Below are 21,644 nucleotides of genomic sequence, written 5' to 3' on the forward strand. Positions count from 1 at the left end.
AAAAAGAGAGACCACGCCCCAGTGGGCTGGTATCTCAGCAGCTATTGGCTGAAGGAGCAGAAGGAGCTCCCGCAACAGACCTTAGCCAAGTATGGTGGCTCCAACCTGTAATCCCAGCATTTTAGAGGTAGAAGCAGGAGGATCAGGGATTCGAAATCATGCTCAGTAACATAGTGAATTCTAAGCTAGTCTGGAATTTGTGAGTACCTGTTGGGGAGTGAGGATGGTGGTGAAAATAAAAATAAATCCAACTTCCCCAAGTTCCTAAGAGTTAGGTAGCAAACTGTTAAGTTGTTTTCAGTCCCGCCTGGGAGTCGCTGCCACCGTGAAGACGAGCGGCCACCTGCACCTTAGAGTCCAGTGATTGGGGCTTTTGTTTAACTGTCTTTGTTCATGCTCAAGAAATAATATGTCCATTCCTTTCAGGTTTTTGTTGTGTTTTGTCTTGTATTTTAGATAGTTTCTCACTAGGTAGCCCTGACTGTTCTTGGAACTCACTGTGTAGACCAGGCTGTGCTCAAGCTCACAGATAGCTGCCAGCCTCTGCCTCCCAAGTGCCGGGATTAAAGATGTGCACCGCTGTGACTGGCTACTCAGATATTTTAAGAGGGTTTAGACAGGGGTTGTCTTCAGCAACAAAACAAATCCTTTATTCTTACTCTCTTTCATCACTGTGTGTACATGAGACCCTGTGTGCTGGAACACACCTGGAATCCCAGCACTGAAAGGTCAGGGTCATCTTTAGTTCAAGGCCGACCTAGGAGAGTTAATACCCTCTCACATATAGGGCTAGGAGTTTAGTGATAGAGTCCAAAGGGATCCCCAGTTCTCCAGAAGGTTGTGGGTGACCCCAAAATGACAGTCATGGTCATATAGTCTGCTTAAGCTGGACAGTAGAAGGAGTGCTGTCAGGGATGAAGGCTCCCATGTGCCGCATTCCTGCCTAGCAGAAAGGGCCGCTTCCTTCGGCTATGCCTGTGGTTACATAGCAAGCCCAAAACTAACCTCCAGGCTCCTCCAGCCCCTAGTAACTTGTATATGCTATGAATATCCGAGGCCCTGCTAATCTCACTATCCCCCTCCCCAGCAGTATGCTTCCAGACTGGGGACCACTCTCTTTGGAATGGCAAACAAGCCCTTCTCGATATTCATTCTTTGCAGCTTCTCTTTATGGTCATGTCTCCACTGACCCCAGCCCCTCAACACACCTGAGAAGTATCCACAGCCAGTCTGCTTTCTTTCTCTGCTCTGGACTCTTCCAGATGCCTCTGGCTGTTCTCTCTCTCCTATCCACATTGTAAAAACTTCCCCCAGCCATCCAGCCATGGAGCAGCCATCTTGGTTTCTTTACTGTGCCCCCACTTGTGCTTGCCTCACGTGTCAGGCCCCTAGTTTGATCCCAGCAGCACTACAACTTTTTTAAAATCACAAAAGGCACTTCATCACCACGTGTTCTTTTGTAATTGAGCGAATCTATCTATCTTTAGGCCAAAATGATGATGTCTTAAAGCAAAGCAGAAAATTGATTGTTCTTTTAAAATTTGCAGAGCTGACTGTCAGCTAACACTGAGGTGAACGCAGCTGGCTGAGCAACTGAAAGCTGAAGTATTTCACAGGCCTCTTACCTTTAGCTTGTCCCCGGCTCACGTCTTCATGCATTGTTCCCATGGTTTATTGGTGGATTTGTGCTAGAAAATGTAGGAATCAGTTGAAACTATTTTTTGTAGAACTAGACTGCATGAAAAGAGTTGTTTTATAATCCCACTGATAATTCCAGAGATGCTTATTGTTTTATCCATCTTCAGTTGACGGGACCTAACTTGTGTGTATCCAACCTTGTTGTCTTACTTCACTATAGCCCAGCTTCTCTCAGCGAGGCGTGCTGTTTGCTCATGTTGAACTCTCTTGTAACCATAGGTTCCTGCTACACTTAGCGGACAAAACTGGGGGCATAATTGTAACAAATGATAACTTCAGAGAGTTCGTGACTGAGTCGGTGTCCTGGAGAGAAATTATTACAAAAAGGTAATCTTTTTTACTTTGCTTTGATCGGCATTTTGGTGTTTGCTTCTTGTTTGCGTTTTGTCTGATGTGCTGCTTTCCAGGTGAGGGTGAAGGGGGCTCCTAGGAGCACCTGTAAGACGGGACCTCAGCTATCTCAAGTGTCAGCTCTGGGTGCTGTGACTCCAGCAGGAGCGTAGCACAAAAGCAATATGCCCAGGTAGGGGGCACCTAACTGCGGGCTCGGGCAAGTCTAGTTTCCATGGCTGGTGTTTTCCATGAGTTTAGTGTGCAGCTTTCCATGCTGCTGCTGCTGTCAACGTGTCAGTCGTGGACTGCTGACCAGCGGTGGATCTGAAGCGTATAGGGAACATGTAGGGCATTGCGGGTAAGCAACACATCTAGACACGTGTGTCTCTCGGATTTCAGTAGGCCCTTGTGTCAGACTTACAGCTAGCTACATCCTAACAGGGTTTCTGAAAGCTTGGGCTGATGAGATGTGCAAGCCTGAGGACCTGGAAGTCTCCAGAACCACACAGGAAAGAGAGAACCAAAGTTGTGGGCACACAAATAAGGAAACAATGTAACTTTAAAATTTTAGAAGAAAGACAAACCTTGGCTGCAGACTCTTGGATGAAAGTAAATTACTTGAGACATTTTGAGCTCTGTGTTGCTAAGAAGGTCTTGGTAATGGGTGGAGGAAAGTTTGACCTGGTGGGCACAGTTGATGAGTTGCTGAACTTCTCAGGCGCTGATGCGCGCTAGACACCAGTCTGCACACAAGGAGGCGCACACCAGCCCACTGCTTTTAGACCTCACAGAAGCAACTTGGATACCAAAATGTACATCATAAACATAGATGCTAGGATTTTTTAAGTTTAATTTTATTTATTCATTTATTCGAGAGAGGAGCTTACTATATAGCTGTCACAGGCTCCATCTCTCCTGCCCCTGGAGTGCCGGGATTAAAAGCATGTATCACCATGCCCAGTCAGTTCTTTATTTCTAGACCCCACGGTGTTCCGTGTTCCCGGCAAGACTTTCCTGCTGAGCAGGCCCAGGCCCCTGTCCTGGATGAGTAATACTAGGTCAGCCTTGGCTTTCTCTGCCGAGGACGATGTTTTTTCTTTTAAATCAGAGGTGTGCCTATGAACATGTTTTTGTTTTCTTAGTTTTACTTTGTGGCACACCTGCTGAGTCCCAAGCTGAATGTCTCTAATCGTGTTTTCTCATCTGGTAGAAAATAGAATACCTGGCTGGCGACTGGATGAGACTTTGGGGGCAGCTGAGAGGAGCTTCTCGCAAGACTGTGTCCACAGCAGAAGTTAGAACGCTTTCACTTGCGTGGGGGTTGCTTCCCTCCAGGCAGTTAGCACTGGGAATGTTCAGACTGACCATTGTCCCAAAACGGAGTGTCTCCTGTGAGGAATGTTCCATTTCCTCAGCAGTGAAGGGGACTGATGGTCAGCACTGTGACTTTCTCTGTTGTAGGCTGCTTCAGTACACGTTCGTGGGGGACATATTTATGGTTCCCGATGACCCTCTGGGAAGAAACGGACCTCGGCTAGAAGAATTTCTTCGAAAGGAGGGCTTTCTTAGGTATTTCTGTGTATTCCCTTGTATGTGAAAGTTTTTTTATTTTAACCAAATATTGTGCTTTGCAACAAATGCTGTCCTTGAAAACTAGAAATGGCACTTGAATGTCTTCTAGGCCTTAATTAGACTTAGCGATATGTGACCGGTATAGAAGCCAGGCACGGAAGCAGCCCAGGGCTACTCTTCAGTGTGTTCTTTTTCAGTGTTGTCCTGCCTGCTGCTTGCCTTAGACTGTTTCCTCTGAGTCAGCAGGCTCAGCTCAAACTCTGATCCTCTGCCTCATGTGCCAGGGTCTAGGCCTGCCCTGTGTGGGGCTCCTTTTCATTTTAATCTAAGAGCACACAGACATTCATGAGGGTCTCAGAAGAAGCAGGTTTTCAAGCTGGTGCTAACTTGTAGGTCACTGCTCCCTGGAATCTCTGTGTGGGATGCTTTCCCATGCACTTTGTGCAGCCATTTCTTTTGAGTGTCCAGTGCTGCTGTGAACTTGTGTCCTGCTCAGGAACCACTGTGGGGGTGGGGTGAAGGCTGGCAGCTACTGCTTACCATCTCTGCATGTGAAAGCCTGCTTGCTTTATTGTCTGTCACTGAGAAGTAGAGGTTATTTCTACACTAAGAATTCTCAGGTGACCTTGTTAACCACAGCCTCCTTCATGCTAACCTAGTGGCAGACCTTCTTTGTTTTAAAACAAAAGTGAGCTATATTTCTGTGGATCTCCTGGCAGGTTTTTGCATGGGGTTGGTCTAGGTACCTAAAAGGAGAACATAGACTCTGTCCCATCTTTCAAGGCTGCTAGTTGGTCATTTATAGCCTGAGCCTTTGGGGATCATCAGTTTGAACTTGGTGGTGCACTGCAATGGGTTGATTTTCACCCGGGGATCTTCTTCAGTGGAGACTGACAAACTTGGAAAGTCGTGGCCTTGTTATCATTTCTCTGGGAGCCATTGGGTTTTATCACACTGTTAAGGCGTTGACTCTGGCCAAGGAATGGCAGCCTGCTGTAGGTTTTTCCAGTCCAACCCCTCAACCGCACATCTTCTATGGGAAATCCTCATAGGGTTTTAGGCCTCAAGGCCTGTGTTTGAGGCTGTGTGTGGGCCCCATGCTGAGCTGAGGCCCAGGTCAAACTAGAGGTAAATTCTTTGCTACCTGTTCCACTCCTTCAGTAGCCTGGTGGCAGGATCAGCCCTGCTGGTCCTTTTCCCTCACCTAGTGTCATCTTCAAAGTGCTTGGTGACCACTAGCTGTCACTCCTTCATGAGGGGATGCCGCTAATGTTAATGGAGCTTTTGCAGGCTATCAAGCTTCTGATGTTGATGGCACCGGTAGCCCCAGTTCTCAGCTACAGCTGAAATTGGTGGGAGTTTTTAAGCAGGACAGGTGTCCCTGGGTGCCTAGACAACACCATGTGCACACACATTCAGAGCACACTTGCTCCACCCAGACCTCACTGGAGACAGGGATTCCAGGAGCCTCTTGGAGTTGCCTCTACCCAGAGGGATTCCTCTCCCCAGTCAGCTGACGTTGTCTAGAGTAAAACCCTCCAGATGAGCAGGAACCTTGCAGAAGCAACAACCATGGCCCACCCTCAGACAGCAGACTGGGAGGGGCTATCCGTCTCAGAGGTGCTTGTTCCCTCATTGGTCTGGAAATGGTGCTCGTGCCCTGTGAGCCACTCTGGGGGCTGATTTCACAACCCCTTGGCTCTCTGGCCTTCAGAAAACATGGAACTAGCTAGCATCTAGATCCTCTGTGGTAGCCATATGTGCTTTACAGGGTTTCTCACTGCCGCTCTCACCATGGTCACTTTATCCACAGAGACATGCAGCCGCTACTCAATGCCTTGCCAAATGTGGACATGTTTGATCCTGGCTTGAGGAGCCCCAACACCCAAGTAGCCAACACCAGCCACCAGCCTCCATCCCGGAACCAGGGAGCCTCTTCAAGCCCTTGGCTTCCTCAGCAGCCCCACTTCACACCCCTGGCCACCATTCCCAGTATACAGCAGAACCTTCTCGTACCAGCACAGAGATCTTCCGCAGAGACCAGTGAGCTGAGGGCGGCCCTGCTGAAGATCTTCCCTGACTCTGAGCAAAAACTGAAGATTGACCAGATCCTGGTAGCTCATCCATACATGAAAGACCTGAATGCCCTTTCTGCCCTGGTATTGGACTGAAGGCTGGGCTGAGAGCCCACTGCTGATGGGGACCAGAGGGAGCTGCCAACTGTGGAGTCCCGTAGTGGGGAGCAGCTTTCCAGAGTGCACAGTGCTGCTCTCGGTAGGAAAAGGAAGGGATGTGTTTTATGTATACAAAAGTCTGGATTTTCAAAGCCAGCTTTTTTCTATGTATAAATTATGCTGCTATTACAGATTGAACATTTTCTGTAAAAGAAAAGTACATTTTCTGCCTGTTCAGAACTGTTTAATAGCAGTTACTCTTGAGTGTATTTACAACTTTATGTTTTTTAAACTATTTTCCTTAAAGCTGAAGAAAAATTGACAAATGAATATGGTTAGCCTTTCTAAATAAAATTAAAAAATAAAAAAAAAGGAATTGCTTCCTTAAGGAAAGCAAGCTCTCTTAAAGTATATTTTCTTGAGGTGATCTGTTGTATCCACTCACTTGGTGTGTGCTCCCCTGCCTTCCTCTTGGAGCTGGCCTGTTCCACTCTTCTGGGTCTTCTCAGCAGGCCATCTATGAGAGCGGAGAAGTGGAGCCACTAGATGGCACTTGGTGCCTGGCTGTAGTCAGTGACAAGACAAAGTCAGACTCAGAAGAGCAGGATGACAAGTTTCAATCCATTCAGCCCCATCCTTCTTCCTCTCCGCTGGACAGAGAAGGGAACTGAGTCCCAGAATACTCCCAGATTGGCCCAGCTCCCAAATGCCCTCCCCAGCTGAGGCCACCATGTTCCCTATCTGATTCCACAGCTACTGTCACCTCAGAAGGTGAGGTAGGATTGGAGAGTCTGCTAAGGAACTCCCTTCTGTGGCCAGCATGAGTCCACAGCCCACAAGTATGGGGAAGAACCCCATGTGGAGTTTGTACAGCTTTGCCAAAAAGTTTTCTATTCTCAAGGATGACCCAAGCCAATAAATAGCATTAGTAGTTTCAGAGGGGTCTCAGCCCTGCTGTCTCCCTCTTCTGTCTTTTAGAGGTCTCTTAGCTGATCTTCCTGATTCCTGAGCCTTTCAGAACCAGTTATCTTGGTATCGTCTCTTCTCAGTGTAGCTTGAGTTCTGTGTCTGTGAAACATTTCCTGGTCATTCTTAGCATCTTGACTCTCACCTAGACTTTTTAAGGGCTCTGTGTTTTCCATCCGTGCCGTGTCCCAGCTCTCACGGTCAATTCCACTGCTCTGTGGATTGTGTCTTTCTCCTGGTCCCACAGTTAGTAACTGAGGATGTGGCGCTGGTTGGTTCTCTGTGGTGCAGGGACTGTAGATCCCAGGATGCTGTCACCATGCGTATACCTTGGTTTCATTTGATCCCTGCATCCCTCAGGAGATGAATACAGAGCTTTCTGGGTAGCCATGGTTGTACTTCAGTCATGTTCTCCTGAATTCATTGATGATGTAACCTGCTGGGGAGTCGTTTGTCATCTGTCACTTGTGCTTTTGAGACCTGCAGGCAGTGAAAGCAGAAAACAGACTTTGCAAGGTACAGTAGACTCACTACAGCCTTGTGCCCCAGCTTCTGAGCACAGTAAAGGTGCCAAGGTGGAGCCGTCCCTAGGACCTCCTGGTCTACTCAGTCCCAGTCCAGCATTCCCGGGAGCCAGGAGAGTCAGGGTGCCATCCTGATGCTTGCAGGAAGGAGCACAAGCTTTCCCAGACTCTACAGGCAGATTGACTTTTGTTGTGTAGCCTCTGTGTTCTTAGTATTGTTTCTGAGATACCTGCCCGTGTCCCCTTCCCCATATAGGAGGGAAGAAAAGTTGGAGGAAATCGAGAGGCATTAATTACTGTGTATATTATAATGTGAAATATAATTCTAGACTCTCTGTGAAATTCATCACCTTTAGGGGTAGCATCCAAATCCCACTTAAACAGCCACCGAAGGAAGCTCACGACCTGCTTCTCTGCCTCATCCCAAGCTCTGTTGCTGTTAGGTGCTTGTAGATGCTCAACCTCCATCCCTCAGTGCCTCCACAGTGAACTTTGGAGTGTCGTGGCATTCCTCCCTATGTCGAGTGCCTCTGCCTCCTACGTATCCTGACATTTGGGTGAGGTGGTCAGCGTGGCTGAGGCTGATCATTTTGGTCATTGGTCAAGGTATCTGATGCTTACAGAGATTGAAAGGATAAGTGACTAGTGTAGCTGATGGATTTCCAGCCGCTGTGCGCGTGCGTGCATGTGTGCGTGCATGTGTAGCAGTAGCTGTCCTGGTTCAGTGTGGTGGCACCATGGTTGGCAGGCTCAGCTGTGAGACAGGATGGAGTTGTGTTTACGCAGGCTTGCAAATGTGTAAAGCAAGAAAGAAGACTCCACCCTTTGTTGCCACTGTCAAGTATCGAGTCTGTCCCCCTGGTAGGGGCAATGGCTGCAGACCCTGTGCCCTCTGCACCATGCTCACCCAGGTCCTAGCCTGCCTCTCGCATCTCTTCCAATGCCGCCCATCCTCAGCTTTCTGAGCCATGTCAGCTGGGTCCATTAGTTGCACTGTTCACTGGCATTACCACCTTCCTGTTACCTTTGATCCCTGAGGTTAAAACACCCTGCATTTTGTTGCTGATGCTTTACTCCACCTTCCCACGCTTTCACTCCCCAGTTTGCAAACTTAGCTTCTGCCCACCACATGGGAGGAGCCTGGGAAATCACTGGTTGCCGTTTCATTGTTAATGTAATAGCTACAGACAGGCCATTGGCCTTATTTCTTCTATTTTCCTTCTAGATGCTCTGCTTTCCTTTCTTCTCCTTGAAGGCCAATCCTTAATGCAGTTTCTCCACAGGTGGTTCTAAAACTGGGCCACCCTTAGGCCGCCAGTGAAAAGGGCAGCCCTTGCTAAAATGCAGGTTATCGGGCACACCCCGAGTGGCTCCCAGTTGGTGGCCTGGAACTGCACTTTGAGAAGCTACACTTATTGTAGCAGGTCACCACTCTTTCCTAATGTCACCTTCAATGGTGGTGACACTAATCCTGTCACTAAGCCTATAGAATCGTGACTCCCAGAACCTCAGAAGCTCGGCCTCCGTTCTGTCATCTTCTCTCACCTGTTCCCGGAAAGGTCCCTCGTATCTTTCTTGACCCTTGGCTTGCTACTGCCCCCCACTTCCCACAATCCGCCGTGACACTGTTCTCTCACGGGTCCCTCAACACTAGGCCACTTTACATCTCCCCTCTCCCAGACTCCAGGGAGCTCATTCAAGTTCATCTAGAAGACCGTTTTGTGTCTCCTCCTCCTCTTCAGTGATCTACAGCTGCCACCACATCATCGAGTTCCTGTCCTCTGAGCCGAGCGCCCGTGGCTGTTGCCCCATGGCCATATTGGATTGTCTATCCCTGCCACGATGCTCACCTGCCACCCAGATGTGGGTTTCCAGGGGTCCTATCCGTGCTTATTTCTCTTCTAGAAATGGCCCTCTGCCCTACAGCCCTCCTCAAAGGCCCAGCCCTGAGTCTTCTTTGTGCCCTGAACAGAAGCAGCCCTGTGGTATTCTGTGACCCCCACCCCCACAGCACTTGGTGTCTCGCTTCTGGCTCTTGCCTCTCCGGAAGGTATAGCTGCAGCCAACTGTGTACTGTGTTGCCTCCCTCTAGACTGTGAGCTCCTCGCGGGCAGGGACCATATGGTCACTCTGTATCTCTTGTGGCACCTAACAGTGCCTTGCACTTGGTAGGTGCTCAATAAATGTCTGTTCAAGTGAACTGGAGGATGGTGCCTTCTTGACTGGAGGAACTTTGGTGATCGTGTTTCAGAGATGGGACAGACCTCTGTCAGGTGTAGGGGAGGCTTAGCTTGCCTGCTTCACTCTGTCCCCCTTCCCCAGGGCCTTCAGCACATGCCATCCTGGTCAACTTGCCCAGACCTGGAATCCTGACCAGACAGACCGTCCAAAGCAGACAGTTGCTTAGACCTCACCCGCCAGTCCTCTCAGAGATTTTGCCCGTTGTGCTGGGAGCCATGTGGGATGCACCCACAACCATTAGCACCATTTTCTGCCATGGGGAAGAAACATGAGCAAGAGACCGACCCTGAGTCCTGAGCTCACTTTTTGTCAAGGAAACCTTCCTCAGGTGTCAGGAGGCCCAGTATTGTCCAAGTGCGCCCAGATGCTGAAGCAGTTTCATGTTAGTTCATCCCGTGAGATCGGGTGTCTACGCAGAGTGAAGTGCCTCACTGTCCTTAGCAGAGCCTGGCAGATTGGAGAGCAGGCGTCCAGCTTGATGTTTAGGAAGGTCCCAAAGACGTGTGCCAATAGCCCACCAGGATGAGCACCTAGTCTGGGTGTCACTCTGTCCTGCTCAAGAGCCACCCCTCCCAGTTTCCTGCTACCCTACCCCTCTTCCACCCCAGGGAAGGAGGCGGCCTCCACTGTTCTGTGCTGAGGGATGCGCCCAGTACTGTTGCTGTGGGAGGAGAGAGGAAGCACATTTGGTGGTTTGTTTTTGTACACTCTATCCTGTAGTCCAGGCTGTCCTTGAATTCACAGCAGTCCTCCTGCCTCAGCCTTCCAAGTGGTAGAGTTGCAGGTGAGACCCGTCATGCTTTGCTCCACTGGTTTTGAGAACCAAAAGCAACTCAGCTTTCCATTCTCCAGACACATGGTGCTGTCAAGACCAGGGGTGACTTCTGGGGAAGCAGCTGAGCCAGAGTCCTTCTGCCAGTGCGGAGATGTATCCCAAGGGCTGGACTTGCCCCTCCTGCCTCCTCCTGTTTGGTGGCTTTTGCTGCAAATCACAGGGCTCTCTGCTGCAGACTGTAGCTTCTAGGGTTTTGCTTGCCATCTCTCTCCAGATCCCCAGCTAGCCCCGCTCATCTGCACAATCTGGAACCCAGACCTGGGTGAGACCCCTCCTCTGTCACTGCTCCCAGCAGAGGAACCAGACCTGTACTGCTCTGCCGCATGTCTGGCCCCTGGATCAGGCCCAAGTTGCAACCTCCCAAACAGGCAGCAGGAAGAAGGGTCTTTCTGAGTGGCCCGCAGGAGCTGAAAAGGTTGTGTTCACTGCTTCCCCATCTATAGGGGCTATACCAGCAAGTCACTTGGACCCTCTGAAAAGGGTTGGACACCCACAGAAAACAACCTCACTACCCCCCCCCCCAACCATGGATACCTATGCTTTATCTGTCCCGAGACCCTTATACCCAAAAGAAAACACGGGGGCGGTCCTGGAGGAAGGAAGGAGGCGGTCAGAATGACCCTCAGGTGTGTGTGTGGGCCCTGCTGTGACACACCCAGTGCTGTGTGGCCCGGAGAAAGGAAACCCAGCCTCTGGAAGGCTTGGTGCTAACATCTGTAGGGGATAGCATGATGCTGCCGTGTGTGGAAGGCTCGCTGCCCTCCCCAGGCTCAGCCAGCACTGCCCATCTGCCCATCTACCATCTCATGGTGACCCTGTTCTGCAGTAAGCAGAAGAGTACGCTGAGCAGAAATAGTTCTCAGGGCAGGTGAGTGCCAACTTTTCACTGGAGTCCGAGGAGAGGAGACTGCCGCCTTCCTGCAGGCCTTTCCCATTTCACAGAGAAGCAGAAGTAACATCCTGGGACAGGGCTGAGAAGAAATGGATACCTCTGCTGAGATATTCCCTTAGGGGAGCAGAACAGAAGAAATGGATACCTCTGTAGTGATACTTAGTTTGTGTTTGAACTAATAAAGCTCGCCTGAAAATCAAAGTGCAGAGCTAAGCTACTAGAGGTCAGGCAGTGGTGGCACACACCTTTAATCCCAGAACTGGGAGGGACAAAGGTAGAGGGAGCTCTGTTAGTTCAAGGCCACCCTGGGCTACAGGAGAGTGAATCTGTCTAAAAGAGAAACAGCTCACACAAATGTGATCCTAGTACTTTGTGATCCCACGCCTTTAATCCCAGCACAGGGAGGTGGAGACAGGAGGGGTGTGGCTGGGAGGAGAGAGGAATATAAGATGGGAAGAGACAGTCTGAGGACAGGCTCGCCCCTTAGGTTTGAACATTGATCAAGGTAAAAGGTCTCTTTAGTGGCTGGCACACTGCTCTGATCCTTCAGCCTTCACCCCCTAGTATCTGACTTTGGGTGTTTGTTTGTTTGTTTGTTCGTTTGTTTTAAGAATAATTAGAGGGGCTGGAGAGATGGCTCAGTGGTTAAGAGCACTGACTGCTCTTCCAGAGGTCCTGAGTTCAATTCCCAGCAACCACTTGGTGGCTCACAGCCATCTATAATGAGATCTGGTGCCCTCTTCTGGCATGCAAGCATACATGGAAGGAATGTTGTATACATAATAAATAAATAAATCTTTAAAAAAAAAAGAATAATTGGAATTTGTGCTATATACCTCTGCTGGGAAGCTCCCTTGGGAGGGTAGAGCAGAGCTCAGCTGTACCGGTGCTGAGAGAGCCCCAGGATTGGTGCATCTGGCGGAGAGACCACCCCTCCCCATACCCCAGCTTCAGGTAGAGCCTGACTTCCCAACAAGTTAGGATACCTTTCCCTAGTTGCCCGTGTCTTCCTTTCTGGGTGTACTTCTTGGATCCAGAATTCAACTTCATGATTCTCTTCTCGTTGGCCTTCCAGTGTGAATTTAGAGAAACAGTCACCCACCAGTTCTGGAGCTCACCGGTTCTCCTGACTCCATCCTGAGACTCTCGAGAGTAGGGATCACCACTGTGTGCTAGTGCTGCTGACATTATATGCGGGTGCTGGGACACAAACATAGGTCCCACTGTTGTCTGAGAAGTACTCTGCCAACTGAGGACTCCCCCCAACACAATCCCTAGTTCCGGTTTCTTAGTCCCCATGTTCACCATGATTGTCACTCTCTGGCTCTCATGACCTGGGTGTTGCGCAGAATATGGAAGTCCATATCCCATTCCCTGTGGTGTCTGTCTATCCATGTTGATGTGACTTTGGTCTGTGCTCTGAAAACGATGATGACCCAACATGAAGAACAAAGTAGTTTTCTGCCTGTTGGTCAGAACTGTCACCAAAATGCTAGAGGTTTGGCTGCATGGAGTCAGCCCGTCTCCTAGCCTTCTCATTTCTGCCAGGGATTGTTTCTTCTGAGGCCCTCGGGGCCTCTGTCGCTAGTCTTTCTGAGCTTTGGGAATTGAAGATGACCATGGTGTGTATTGACACTTCTCCTCCTGTGACACCGTTTCTCCAGTTTCTGACACCTCTCTCAGTGCGAATATCTGCTAAGAGGGACCCAAGCTACACAACATAAGTGGCAAGCATCCACAGTAATTTTCAGTCCAGAGGAGATCCTTCTTTCACTTCCTGACACCAGGTCTTGCTGTGCTGTGCGATAACCCTTCTGTATGCTGTTGGCCTTTAACAAGGCAGAATAAATCTAGGTGGGAAAGCCAAACAGGGAGAAAGAAGGGCAGAATCATGTGAGACAGGAGTCAGAAACCAAGACACAAGACACAAGACGTAAAGCCACGGCCACAGGGCAACACATAGATTAAACGAAATGGGTTAATTTAACTGTAAGAGATATTTAGTAATAAGCCTCAACAACAGGCCAAAATTTGTAATCAATATAACCTGAGTGATTGTTATTATTATCGAATGTATTTCAAGACAGGGATTCTCTGTGTAACCGTCAGTCCTGACTGTCCTGGAAGTAACTCTTGTAGAACAGGCTGGCCTCTAACTCACAGAGATCATCCTCCCTCTGCCTCCTGAGTGCTGGGATTAAAGTCTTGCACCACCAGCTCCCAGCCTAGGGATTATTTCAAAGCTGCTACTGCATGGTGCAGTCCAGAGAAACCTCTGTTTCCAACCCCTCTGTGAAATTTGTAAAATGGTTTCAGGATCACCTTAGTCAGGGAGTGTTGCCCCAGCATGCTTCAGTATCTGGTCCAGATTTGTAGCACTGGACAGGTGAAGAGGAAGGCCAATGCCTATGATGTCAGCACTTGGCAGTAGAGCAGAACGAGATGTTTGAGGTCACCATTAGAGACATGGGGCCCTCATTGAGCTTCGGAATGGGTCACTAGCCCTGTCTCAGAATCAAAAATCAAAATACTTCGAGACACACACACCAGTGCACAAAAGTTCAATTCATTCTTTATGATTCTTTCTCCATTCTCTCTCCTGTCTTCCTCTCTCTTCCCACCCCCACCCCGTATGTGTGCCTGTGTGTATCTGTGATTCTTCTTACATGCACATGCATACACTTGTGTCTGTGTGTACACATACATTCCTTTAGTGTATATGCATGCGGAAGCCACAGGAAAACCTCAGTGTTTGCTCCTAAAACACATTCACCTTGTTTATTGACACAGGTCACTCATCTATACCAGGTCTCGGTGATTCTGCTAGGCTGGTGGCATTGACAGTGAGACCCGGTAATCAGCAGATGGCTGCCATGCCAGTGGTGGGATTCCAAGCATATGTCACCATTCCTGTTTGCCAACGGAGAGAAGGAAGACAGGAAGTCAGAATTCATGCTTGCCTAGCAAGCAGTGAACGGACACCTCTCTCTCAAGCTTCCTTTGCTTTTTCAGGAGAGGGTTTCTCTGTAAACAGCCCTTGCTATCCTGGAACTCCCTTTGAACACGGCTGATCTTGAACTCACAAAGATCCTCCTGCCTCTGTCTCCTGAGTGTGCTTCCTTTGCTTTGGTTTTTATGTTTTCCCTAGTTGCTCTGATGTCTTTTTGTGTCTCTGAATTTCCCGAGGCAGGTCTGTGCTGATGGCTGGACAGCTGAGGCAGGCACATCTAAGCTGAAGGCTCCTTCCCAGGCCTCTTTGTTTGTTGCTGCTGTTGTTTGTTTTTGGTTTTCTTGAGCTATAAAGGTTTTTCAATATGGTTGTAGCTTTACATCCCTTAAGGCCTTCTTTTCATTTGGCCATCCCAGGAACTGGTTTCTTCCCTCCAGTGAGAGCTCTGGGACCATGTGACCCTGAGCACAGAAGACCTTCCTAGCTACTTCCTGGACTGCTCCTGTCAATGCAGTCAAGAAGCATCGGGTGTGGCCATGCTGCAGACGTGATATGTTTGTGTGCTTCAGACACAGCTCCCAATAAGACATAGGTGCCCTGAAGCATGGGCTGCTACAAGAGTCAATGCCAAAGCTTTTGTGGGAAATAGTTCTGAAAAATACCAGCCACAGTGAAATCAAACAGGATTAGCAAATCCTGACTGAGAAATTGTGCTGCAATATTTCAATTAACTTAGGATTAGATATCATAGGTCTATATCAATGTGAAGAGATAGGTCAGTGTCGGGGTCCAGCCCCAACATAAATTATCTCCCTGGGCCAGTGTAGAGGGGTAGGAATAGTTGAGACACAGTTCACAGGGCAATATCAGGAGGGAGTCCCAGGATTCATTCAAATCCTAAAGATCACCCGTGTTTATTTTCCTAACAGCTTTTATGTCAAAAGGTAAACTGAGGGGGAAGTTCATTAGCATTCTGTTTCAAGGTATCAGGACTAAAGTCACTTCCACAAGTATGGTTGCTCTGTCAGGTATCCTGGATTAACACTTCCCAGGTGATCTCCATAATGGCAAAGAAAGAATCGGAACAATATTAGCATATCCTAAACTTTGTAGGATGGCGACATCCTGTCTGGAAGTCATGTGACCACCTTCCGTGTGGCCAGGTATGAGCTGGCCTGTAAGTTTGGCTGCCATACAATGTAGGGCCTGTATAATATTGCCCCATGGGTCAGGATAAAAATCAAGGCAACATTTAATAAAGTAAATAATAAACAGAGGAATTTATTTATTGAATACTAAAATAAACAAATTTCTGTGTCAGGCCTGGGAAATGTTCTGAGGGTGGAACATAGTTCTGTTGCACCAACATCAAGTGAAAATTAGAAGTGGGCACAATACGGTGGAAAGTAGCAGTGGTTCCATACGGTGGAAAGCAGCAGTGGGCTCCCTACGACCGTGACATTGTGGGAAAGGCTTCTACACAAAGCTATGAGCTGCCATTCTGTTGTCCCACAGAGGCAGCTTACAACAGGTTGCAAAGCTGTTCTTCATAGGTTCAAGCGACCCGTGATTTTCAGCAAAGTCATCTGAGGAGAGAAAAATGAAGTTGAATCCACAGTTATGCAGGAGCCTAGAATGCTGTGAACAAAATCACAGTTATCGCAGGTTGAGAAATAGATCCCGCACTTAAGAACAATGATTAATGGAAGATGAAGCCTTCACCCATGTTTCTTTCTATTCCCTTTTCTTCATGCCTCCCAACTTGGGTGTGTGTCTGGTTCATATGTGTCTTCTGGAGCACCGCCTGTCCACTCCTGTGTGAGTAGGAGAGGTCAAGTGTCACACTTACCTTGCTTCCTGAGACACTCTCCTTGAACCTGTGACTTGTCAGTAACTCTAGACCCCTGTACAAGGATGAAAAAGGGACTTCTCCCTTCCACCTCCATAGAGGTAGGATGATACGCTCACACTGGCCTTCAAAGCTTTTATGTGGCATCTGGTTCTGAGCCCACGCCCTCACGTTTGAAGACCAAGCACTTGGTGGAGTGAGTTATTCCTGTCACTAGGAGGGCAGTTTCATGGCTACATTCTCATCTTATGATTTCTCTCAGGAGCCAAGTGTTGTCAACAGAACAAATGAATAATTGACCCTGTGTGGTAGTCAATCCCCTGTTGGAGCTCTGGATGGGAAACAAGAAAAGCTTGTGGTTGAATGTGTTCACAAGTACCTGCAAGCTAAGGAAGACCAAAGGATATTAACCATTTCCTGCCATGGTGAGCAGCCTGGGGAATTAGGAAGTTTGGCCAAAAAACAAAACAAAACAAACCACATGGTTTCTTGACTTGTGTGAAGATGAGCAGTGTGGATTTGCTGTCTGAAAGGGGCAGAGAAGCGACCACATGCTTTCCTGAGGTAAGACCAAAGGGCAGATGAGGCTGGTGCCTTTGAGACCTGGAAAGGAAGTGGCCTGGCTTTACTGGATGGTGTCCCTAATGGATTCTGTAACCTTGTCTGTCAGGGAAAGATTTCTTTCACATTGTCCCTAGCTAGACAGCCTTTGCTTGGGGAGAGCTGACCAGACATGTGTGTCCCATTCTAACCTTCCATGGTGCTCAGCCTGAATTCTCTGGCCACCTGTCCACCTGCCTCCCATTCAACTTTACCATGACAGGAGACAGATCATAATGTCAGAGTCACACAGATTTTGCTAATCCCCCTGCTTTCCAAAGGCTCATGAGAAAGCTGAGAAAATCACTCTTTGCTCTCTTAGATGGCTTTCCCAACACAAGGAGCTGATTGGCAGGCCTCTCCCTAAACTCCATGGTGCCCTGCGCTGGTCCAGGACTTATGCTCACATTGACTACTGTGTCTGATAGTCAGCAGCAGGAAGACACTAACACTGAATGCCCCAGCAAGTTGGCAGAGAGGCTGTGGCATGGGTTGGTTGACGGGCTGCCACTGTGGTCAGACTTCCATTGTCACATAAGGCAGACCACTGATGGTTTTGTATGTTGTGTCTTCCAATGAGGATTGAGGGGTGTGCCTGGTATTTGTTCTTTTTCTGAGACTATCTAGCCCATTCTGACCGTGTGAGGTGGTCACAAACATCCAATTGGGTGCAGAGAGGCAAACAGGGCTCCTCTAGGTGAGGGGTTCCACAAAAGAAACTTCGTTGTGGATAAAACTGAGTGCAAGGGTCTCTTCTGTCTTCCAGACATCTTTATGGAAGTGCAGGTTTGCAAGTTTCAAGAGAGACAGTGGTGTCATCTGCTCTCTGAGAGTGCAAGGAGAGCGGAAGGGTGGGGACAGCGACAGTCAGAGCTCAGGGCAATGCTACTCAAGAGTTTCCTCTCCCCATCCTGGTTAGTATTTGGCTTTGTTTGAATGAGAATGGCTCCCATGGATGAACATGTTTAGATATGGAACATCAGGAGTTATGGCCTGGAAGAAGGAAGTGTCAGTAGGGGTCACAGAGCTTTAAGGATTCTAGAGCCAAACCCATTCCAAGTCTCCCCCCACCCCCCGTGTGTGTGTCTCTGTGTGTGTATGTGTGTGTGTGTGTCTGTGTGTGTGTGTGTGTGTGTGTGTGTTGCTTGAGAATCAGTGTCAGCTATCACCTCCAGCTCCAATGCCATGACTGTCTGCCTATTGCTAGATTCCCATCAGGATGGTCATGTGCTGTCCCCCTCTGCAACTGTGGACCCCTAAGTCACATGCTTTCTCCCATAAATGGCCTTGGCCACAGTGCTTTGTCAAGGCGATAGAGTAGAAACCGCAGGAATGGGCAAATTCAGTAAGTGAATGCTAGAATAGGTTTCTGTCTGCAACAAGTTCCTATCTCAAAGGCCCTAGGGCACCTGGCAAATGATTCATGACACAAGGAGACAAGTGTCAAGCCCTGCTCAGGATGACCTGCTGATCCACTGCACCATCAATACCAGTAGAGTTCGGCACTATAGGCTGCCACAGAGACTTATGTGTGCAAGCTGTGCTCAGCGGTGGCCGAGGAAGTAGATTGCTATTTGCTAAGCTGACACAACACCCAGATACAGAAAGACCAATGCCAGCATTCTCAGCAGACATAAGAAAGCCTGATTCATTGGTGGATACCATCAAGACCAGGCTTCAGAAACTCATCTTCCACAAAGAGACACTAAGAGAACTCAAACTAATTCATCCCTTCAGCGCTTCTCAACCTGTGGGTCTCAACCTCTTTGGGGATCTAATGAGCCTTTCACAGGCTCACCTAAGATCAGAAACAGGAGCAAAAGTAACTGTTTTTGGGAGGTCTTTACAACATGAGGAACTGTATTAAAAGGTTGCAGCATTAGGAATATTGAGAACTACTGGTCCAAATAATCCCCTCAGACAAGAACCCTGGATTCCCTGTCAGCTGGGAAGCTCTCGCTGACACAGAGCTGTTCACAACCTGCATGGTTCCCATGAGGATTCTGCAGACACCTCACTCAGCAAGAATGTACACAATAGCACTGGCTGATTCCTTGTAGCTCCATGACAGTGACTGTTCCCCCAATCTAGACCCCGGACATCATCACTGGACACAAAGCCATCCAAGGATGCTAGCCTTGTCCAGCGGTGATGTTCCACAGCCCCCTCAAGTCCTAGTTACCTTTTCACAGTGGGCAGAAAAGTCCTGTAATTTTAGTCAAAGTGAAAGTTTCTAAACTTGTGGAACATGGGAAGGGCAGCATGGACCCTGGTGGCAGGAGGCTGTGAAGAAAAGGACGCAGATGTTACCAGATCAGCCTGAGGTTGGATAGAGCAGAAAGAGGAGGAGGCTGCTGGGAAGGGGTTGGCTTGAACCCCCTAGGGAGGCATGGTCTTCTGCTCCTGGGCACTCCATATATCTCTTCAGGGAGTTTCTCCCGACCAGATCAGCCCGCCCAAGGTCCCTGTCCCTGCCCTACATGCTCATCTCTTTCTTCTCAGCTGCCTGGCTGGAACTGGAATTTCCTATGGGCAGACTCCTCCCCTTCCCCAGTGTCATGCCCTGTCCCCCTCACTGTCTTACTGATTTTCTTCTCTCTTGCCTTGTCCCACACACCCCTCTCCTCCTCTCTACCCTTTACATGGACTTCTTTACAGCTGGTCATCGATAAGGATCTTCAAAAATTAGGGGACGACTTGGTGAAGACCCCGTGTCATGTGGAACACAAAGTTGCATAACGTGGATTGCAGAAGTTGGATGGCTGGCTCTTTAAAATGGGGTGGCCATGTGTCCGACTTCTCTGCCCAGCCATAGTGCTGGAACAAGTATGAGCTTACCTTGCCGGAGCTAACAGCTCCCACTGCAGGGAGAGGAGGGGTACAGAGCTTGTCCTCATGTGTCACGGGGTGTGTCACAGGGCGTGATGATTTCGGGTACATAGCTCTAAAACGTTCTGGCCTGGCCCCCTCTGTGGCTCGTAGGCCACACCAGGCCGAACGAGATCCATGGTTTAATAACCATGGCCCCAGGCCTGTTCTTCAGACCTTGAAAGGAGACACAAGCAAAGGAACCTGTGACTTGTCAGTAACTCTAGACCCCTGTACAAGGATGAAAAAGGGACTTCTCCCTTCCACCTCCATAGAGGTAGGATGATACGCTCACACTGGCCTTCAAAGCTTTTATGTGGCATCTGATTCTGAGCCCACGCCCTCACGTTTGAAGACCAAGCACTTGGTGGAGTGAGTTATTCCTGTCACTAGGAGGGCAGTTTCATGGCTACATTCTCATCTTATGATTTCTCTCAGGAGCCAAGTGTTGTCAACAGAACAAATGAATAATTGACCCTGTGTGGTAGTCAATCCCCTGTTGGAGCTCTGGATGGGAAACAAGAAAAGCTTGTGGTTGAATGTGTTCACAAGTACCTGCAAGCTAAGGAAGACCAAAGGATATTAACCATTTCCTGCCATGGTGAGCAGCCTGGGGAATTAGGAAGTTTGGCCAAAAAACAAAACAAAACAAACCACATGGTTTCTTGACTTGTGTGAAGATGAGCAGTGTGGATTTGCTGTCTGAAAGGGGCAGAGAAGCGACCACATGCTTTCCTGAGGTAAGACCAAAGGGCAGATGAGGCTGGTGCCTTTGAGACCTGGAAAGGAAGTGGCCTGGCTTTACTGGATGGTGTCCCTAATGGATTCTGTAACCTTGTCTGTCAGGGAAAGATTTCTTTCACATTGTCCCTAGCTAGACAGCCTTTGCTTGGGGAGAGCTGACCAGACATGTGTGTCCCATTCTAACCTTCCATGGTGCTCAGCCTGAATTCTCTGGCCACCTGTCCACCTGCCTCCCATTCAACTTTACCATGACAGGAGACAGATCATAATGTCAGAGTCACACAGATTTTGCTAATCCCCCTGCTTTCCAAAGGCTCATGAGAAAGCTGAGAAAATCACTCTTTGCTCTCTTAGATGGCTTTCCCAACACAAGGAGCTGATTGGCAGGCCTCTCCCTAAACTCCATGGTGCCCTGCGCTGGTCCAGGACTTATGCTCACATTGACTACTGTGTCTGATAGTCAGCAGCAGGAAGACACTAACACTGAATGCCCCAGCAAGTTGGCAGAGAGGCTGTGGCATGGGTTGGTTGACGGGCTGCCACTGTGGTCAGACTTCCATTGTCACATAAGGCAGACCACTGATGGTTTTGTATGTTGTGTCTTCCAATGAGGATTGAGGGGTGTGCCTGGTATTTGTTCTTTTTCTGAGACTATCTAGCCCATTCTGACCGTGTGAGGTGGTCACAAACATCCAATTGGGTGCAGAGAGGCAAACAGGGCTCCTCTAGGTGAGGGGTTCCACAAAAGAAACTTCGTTGTGGATAAAACTGAGTGCAAGGGTCTCTTCTGTCTTCCAGACATCTTTATGGAAGTGCAGGTTTGCAAGTTTCAAGAGAGACAGTGGTGTCATCTGCTCTCTGAGAGTGCAAGGAGAGCGGAAGGGTGGGGACAGCGACAGTCAGAGCTCAGGGCAATGCTACTCAAGAGTTTCCTCTCCCCATCCTGGTTAGTATTTGGCTTTGTTTGAATGAGAATGGCTCCCATGGATGAACATGTTTAGATATGGAACATCAGGAGTTATGGCCTGGAAGAAGGAAGTGTCAGTAGGGGTCACAGAGCTTTAAGGATTCTAGAGCCAAACCCATTCCAAGTCTCCCCCCACCCCCCGTGTGTGTGTCTCTGTGTGTGTATGTGTGTGTGTGTGTGTCTGTGTGTGTGTGTGTGTGTGTGTGTTGCTTGAGAATCAGTGTCAGCTATCACCTCCAGCTCCAATGCCATGACTGTCTGCCTATTGCTAGATTCCCATCAGGATGGTCATGTGCTGTCCCCCTCTGCAACTGTGGACCCCTAAGTCACATGCTTTCTCCCATAAATGGCCTTGGCCACAGTGCTTTGTCAAGGCGATAGAGTAGAAACCGCAGGAATGGGCAAATTCAGTAAGTGAATGCTAGAATAGG

At 48.8% G+C, this 21,644-nt stretch overlaps 1 protein-coding gene and 1 long non-coding RNA gene across 3 annotated transcripts in view; one reads left to right on the plus strand and one right to left on the minus strand.

The window, feature by feature from the left end:
* N4bp1 (NEDD4 binding protein 1) overlaps positions 1-6,190 on the plus strand; it is a 51,884-nt gene extending 45,694 nt beyond the window's left edge. For both annotated transcript variants that reach the window (XM_038313148.2, XM_038313149.2), the window contains exons 5-7: positions 1,918-2,025; positions 3,493-3,600; positions 5,417-6,190. In XM_038313148.2, coding sequence (XP_038169076.1) covers positions 1,918-2,025; positions 3,493-3,600; positions 5,417-5,774 — 574 coding nt within the window. In that variant the 3' untranslated portion in view covers positions 5,775-6,190. The remainder of the gene's footprint in view (positions 1-1,917; positions 2,026-3,492; positions 3,601-5,416) is intronic.
* A 9,418-nt stretch (positions 6,191-15,608) lies between these two features.
* On the minus strand, positions 15,609-19,589 carry LOC119801663. Its single transcript, XR_005283275.1, has 3 exons — positions 19,473-19,589; positions 18,817-18,917; positions 15,609-15,771 (listed from the first exon to the last, which is right to left on the minus strand). It is a non-coding gene; the product is annotated as an uncharacterized LOC119801663 (long non-coding RNA).
* Positions 19,590-21,644: the final 2,055 nt, after the last annotated feature.

This window comes from Arvicola amphibius, chromosome 15, assembly GCF_903992535.2.
Source record: "Arvicola amphibius chromosome 15, mArvAmp1.2, whole genome shotgun sequence".
In the NCBI taxonomy this organism is placed as follows: Eukaryota; Metazoa; Chordata; class Mammalia; order Rodentia; family Cricetidae; genus Arvicola; species Arvicola amphibius.